General features: G+C 37.7%; 1 protein-coding gene across 2 annotated transcripts in view; it reads left to right on the forward strand.

Annotated features, from left to right (window-relative positions):
* LOC128698460 (neuroligin-1-like) overlaps positions 1-6000 on the forward strand; it is a 328336-nt gene that overhangs the window by 303205 nt on the left and 19131 nt on the right. For both annotated transcript variants that reach the window (XM_070103983.1, XM_070103984.1), the window contains exon 3: positions 2870-3025. In XM_070103983.1, the coding sequence (XP_069960084.1) occupies positions 2870-3025 (156 nt within the window). The remainder of the gene's footprint in view (positions 1-2869; positions 3026-6000) is intronic.

The raw sequence follows: 6000 nt of genomic DNA on the forward strand, positions 1-6000 counted from the left end.
CTCCAGGAATCAGATGCTCCAAAGTAATTGGATCCTCAACTAGGAATTGGATCCTCCATCAGTAATGGGATCCTCCACCAGGAATTGGATCCTCTACTGATAGTTGGATGCTCTACCGGTAATTGAATCCTCAGCCAGTAATTGGATCCTCCACCAGTAATTGGATTCTCCAAAGTAATTCGATCCTCCAAAGTGATTGAATTTTCCACAAGAAACTGGATCCTCCACAGGTATTGGGATCCTCCATCAGTAATTGGATCTTCCACCAGAAATTGGATCCTCCAAAGTAATTGAATCCCCCAAAGTAATTCGATCCTTCAAAGTGATTGGATTCTCCACAAGAAACTGGATCCTCCACAAGTAATGGGTTCCTCCAACAGTAATTGGATCCTTCACCAGGAAATGGATCCTCAACCAGAAATTAGATACTCCAAAGTAATTAGATCCTCTACTAGAAATTGGATCCCCATCAGTAATTGGATCCTCAACCAGGAATCGGATCCTCTACTGGTAGTTGGATCCTCTACCGGTAATTGGATCCTCCACCAGTAATCGAATCCTCCAAAGTAATTGGATCCTGCAATGGACGTTAACGAAGTAAGATTATCCCTAAAACTTTATATATATATATATATATATATATATATTATATATATATATATATATATATATATATATATATATATATATATATATATATATATGTAGATCCTGAGTTCGATTCCCAGGTTAGCTGAGCTGTACGAGAAGCTCACCTGTGACATACCTATGACTAGTTTCGAGAGTTCCTCTACCTTCGCAGACCAACCTGAGGCTAGGTTTCCCTGTGGACTGACTGGCTGCTTGGCCCACCTGGTCATCACAACCTGACTGATGAAGCTCCCTCATGAGACATTAGTCGAGTGAAAACTTCTGTTTCTGTTCTAGCAATATTTCTGACATCTGTTGGTAGTAGGTTGAGCAGTCTTGCAACACGGATGTTGACGTAGTGTTCTCTAATTTGGCCTATGACGCCCCCTGCTTTTCACTCTTCCCATCTATCTATTTATCTATATATCTATCAGTCTAAATCTGTCTGTCTGTCTCTCTCTCTCTCTCTCTCTCTCTCTCTCTCTCTCTCTCTCTCTCTCTCTCTCTCTCTCTCTCTCTAATAAGTTCATTATAGTCATGTACAGATTATAAATTAGGTCCTCAAGCATTTTCATGTATATATAACCAGGAATCTCTTTTATCTCCATTCTATACAGAATAAATCAAGAAATATGAGACGTTGCCGCAGTTTAGATGACTCACCTGATAATGTGAGAAATCACGAAAGCACTTTGTTTTTCACTATTTTTACTGCGGTTTGTGCATATGTGTATATACCCTTAATATAAGTTGTGGCGGATTTCCTATATTGGGTCATAAATCCCCATGTGACTAAAACTATATTATCTTCCGTTACTGAAAATAGTGATAATCTTAAAAGAAAATAGTCATAATCTTAAGAAATAAGTCATAATCTTAAGAAATAAGTCATAATCTTAAGAAATAAGTCATAATCTTAAGAAATAAGTCACAATCTTAAGAAATAAGTCATAATCTTAAGAAATAAGTCATAATCTTCAGAAATAAGTCATAATCTTCAGAAATAAGTCATAATCTTAAGAAATAAGTCTTAATCTTAAGAAATAAGTCATAATCTTCAGAAATAAGTCATAATCTTAAGAAATAAGTCTTAATCTTAAGAAATAAGTCATAATCTTAAGAAATAAGTCATAATATTAAGAAATAAGTCATAATCTTAAGAAATAAGTCATAATCTTAAGAAATAAGTCATAATCTTAAGAAATAAGTCATAATCTTAAGAAATAAGTCATAATCTTAAGAAATAAGTCATAATCTTAAGAAATAAGTCATAATCTTAAGAAATAAGTCATAATCTTAAGAAATAAATCTTAATCTTAGAGGTCACTTCACATCATATAAACACCGTCCGTAAACTTGTATACATTAAACAAAAGTTTGGCTTCTTATCTCAGTTTCAAAGTAGTCGTTCCTTCTTAAGACGTGACCAGATAGGTGTTGTTCATTATATATTTTAATTTATTCTCTGTTATTCCTGACTACTTATGTAAGGTTTGTTTGGAAACAGGACAATTTTTTCCTGTCACGGGTTTTAGTCATGTGATGACCCGCAGCTAGAGCTTTTGGTCGTCTGACCGAGGCCTTCTACTGGCTTACCGGTCCACTTCTTTAAAAAATATGGCTATGATTATGAACATTAGAGATACCTTGTAAGGAGTGTGGACCAATAAATCCAGCGGAAGACTGGAGTCACATGACCTAAAAAATCTCCAGTGACTAAGCTCCATTTTCCATTTCTCCTGGTAAAGAAAAACCCCAAATCCCCCTTAGCAATCTCTACTAAATCGGGTATCACATGACTAACGTTCGTCAAAATCAATTTTACCATTTCGTCTGACGGTCAAAACACATCATGATCTATTCTGCAGACACAGAATCTTAAACACGACTTTTATATATGTAAATCGTTCACACAGCCTCGTGTATAACAGTTATTCAGTTGATAAATCCTTATTCCGTTCTCTTCAGAGCGACAGCTGCTTCCATTAGCATGAGGATGAGCGGTCGTCCCACATAACAGTCCTGGATAATGGAGTTAACTTGGTAATAGTTCTCAATTCTCCTCGCCGCTCGCCAGCTGATGCTCAACTCTGAATATTCATAATCTCATACTCCATCACGACAGCCAACAAAGGAATCAATACTGACATGTCTCTTATTTTCCCGACGAAATGTACCGCCACTGACAAGTACTCTTTATTTTCGTAGGCTTACGTATATGTGCGTGTTCTCCACACAGTGGCTGATACGACTGGACACAGAGCGCTGCCTGTCATTGTTTACATCCACGGTGAGAGTTACGAGTGGGGCGCCGCTAACCCTTATGACGGCTCTGTGCTGGCTGCCTACGGTGAAGTCATCGTGATTACTCTCAACTACCGCCTTGGTCCTCTAGGTAGGTACTACTTTTGGTCCTCTAAGTTACTTATACTTGCAAGTTTTGGTCCTCTAGGCTCAAAACCACTTTTAGTCTTCTTAGTAGGTAGCAAAACAAGGTTTTAATCTTCAAGTTAAGGTAAGGTTTGTTTGGATTTTTAACCCGGAGATTTAGTCACCCAGGATAACCCAAGAAAGTCAGTGCGTCATCTAGGACTGTCTGTCTTATTTCCATTGTGGTCCTTTAATCTTGCGCTCCAGGATGCGACCCACACCAGTCGACTAACACCCAGATACGTAATTACTACTAGGTAAACAGGAACAGCAGGTGTAAGGGAACTAACACCCAGGTACCTAGTTACTGCTAGGTGAACAGGGACACCAGGTGTAAGGTGACTAACATCCAGGTACCTAGTTACTGCTAGGTGAACAGGGACACCAGGTGTAAGGTGACTAACATCCAGGTACCTAGTTACTGCTAGGTGAACAGGGACACCAGGTGTAAAGTGACTAATATACAGGTACCTACTTAATGCTAGGTGAACAGGGACACCAAGTGTAATGTGACTAACATCCAGGTACCTACTTACTGTTAGGTGAACAGGGACAGCATGTGTAAGGTACCTACTTACTGCTAGGTGAACAGGGGCAGCATGTGTAAGGTACCTACTTACTGTTAGGTGAACAGGGACAGCATGTGTAAGGTACCTACTTACTGTTAGGTGAGCAGGGACAGCATGTGTAAGGTAACTAACACCCAGGAACCTAGTTACTGCTAGGTGAATAGGGACAGCAGATGTAAGGTAACATGCCCAGCATTTCCTCCCGTGCCGGGAATCGAACCGCTGACACGCAGTGTGAGAGGCGAGAGTGTTGCCAACCAAGCTGTCTTTTAATCTTTCATGATGGTTCAAAAAATTAGTTTTGGTCCTTTAAGTAGCAAAAAAAATAATTTTAGTCTTATAAGTACATTTAAAAAATATATATATTTTGGTTCTGTAAGTAGGTTCAAAAATCAATTTTGGTTTTATAAGTAGGTTCAAAATATCAGTTTAGATAGGCTCAGAAATCCTCTTTAATTATCTTAGTTCAGAAATAAGTTTTAGTCATTTTGGTAGGCTCAGAATTTTTTTTTTTAGTAATTTAGGCACATTAATTTTCTAGATAGGTTCGAGAACTACTTTCAGTAATCTAGAAAAGTTCAAAACCAGTTGTCTCGTCTAGGTAGGTTCTAAAACCCTTTTTAGTTATGTGGTTCCCTCACAATATCTTTTTGTTAATTAGGGAGGTTCGAAAACAAGTTCTCTAAAACTCGAAATAAGTTTTAGAAACCTAAGTTGAAAAACCAGCTTTCGTCAGCTAGGTGGGTTCAAGAGCCCGTTTTAGCTATCCAGACAGCTCTTAAAATTAGTCTTACTGACGTTTTGAGGGATTTAAGGTATATTGTGGTGTACTATATACAGCAGAAACAAAAATTATCGAAATTTTAAATGAGATTTGAGCTCTAGACATATCCAGTATCCCCTGTTAGTATCTTGCCTAATTCTAGTAACCACTAATGCTCTCTAGTAGCCTATCTTAGCTCTCTGGGTAACTCTAGTAAAAATACAAATTCTCGAGTAAAGTCCAGAAATCAGCTCTTAATCAATTTAAGTTTACTAACCATTTATTCCATCTAGATTCACTAACTGATCGTATAGATACGTCCTATAACTAGTTTTAGTACTCTAGATTATTATTAAATTATTATTAGTAGTATTTTTATTATTATTATTATTATTATTATTATTATTATTATTATTATTATTATTATTATCAACACATCACCCGTCTCCCACCGAGGCAGGGTGACCTAAAAAGAAAAATGAAGGGTTTCTCTTTTTAAATTTAGTAATATGTGCAGGAGAAGGGGTTACTAGCCACTTGTTCCCGGCATTTTAGTCGGCTCTTATGACACTCATGGCTTACGGAGGAAGAATTATTTTCCACTTCCCCATAGAGATAACTGTTGTTGTTGTTATTATTATTATTTTTCTCCAAATATCTACCCTAAAGTTAGATATGCATCCGCTGGTTAGCTATATCAGCTAATAAGATCATATATACCTGGATAAATTAAAGTTTATATATGTCCAGATACTATAACACAAAATAGAATAACATAAAATATTATAGTATAAGGTAACATATGGATCAGCGGAGCTTTGTCTAGATATAATCTAAGATAAACTAGAAAAGACACAGAAGAGAGCACACGTTTCTTTTTTTGGGGATATATTTCCTCTTATCTCCATGGGGAAGTGGAACAGAATTCTTCCTCCGTAAGCTATGCGTATCGTAAGAGGCGACTAAAATGCAGGGAGCAAGAGGCTAGTAACCTCTTCTCCTGTATAAGTTACTAAATGCTATAAGAAGACAGGTTTTAGTGTTTTCTTTTCAGTTCACCCTGCACAGGTGGGAGACGGCCGCTGTGTTAAAAAAATGCATTGCTCTGTGTAGAGGTTTATCGTTTAAGATAGCTTAGGTTAGGTTAGGACTGAACACATCGACTCAAGGTTGAGGGACTGATTACCTCATTCTCCTCCTGTTCTTCAAATTTCTCCTACGTATGGACTGATGAAGCCACTGTGTGGCGAAACGTTTCCTCAATAAAGATACCCAAGAGTTGCACATGTGTCTAATTTATCAACATGTCAGTTCTCTGAACCATTCATCTACAAAGGTTAGAAAATAAACCATACCATGGGCGGGATTGAACCCGCGGTCAGAGAGTCTCAAAACTCCAGATCGTCGCGTTAGCCACTAGACTCTCTGACCGCGGGTTCAATCCCACCCGTGGTATGGTTTGTTTGCAATCATGTCAATACGATTTCGTGAGTCAGGTTAGGTTAGGTCAGGTAAGGTTAGGTTAGGTTAGGTTAGGTTAGGTTAGGTTAGGTTAGGTTAGGTTAGGTTAGGTTAGGTTAAAGCTCTAGGAAGAGCGAAACATTATTT

This window comes from Cherax quadricarinatus, chromosome 88, assembly GCF_038502225.1.
Source record: "Cherax quadricarinatus isolate ZL_2023a chromosome 88, ASM3850222v1, whole genome shotgun sequence".
In the NCBI taxonomy this organism is placed as follows: Eukaryota; Metazoa; Arthropoda; class Malacostraca; order Decapoda; family Parastacidae; genus Cherax; species Cherax quadricarinatus.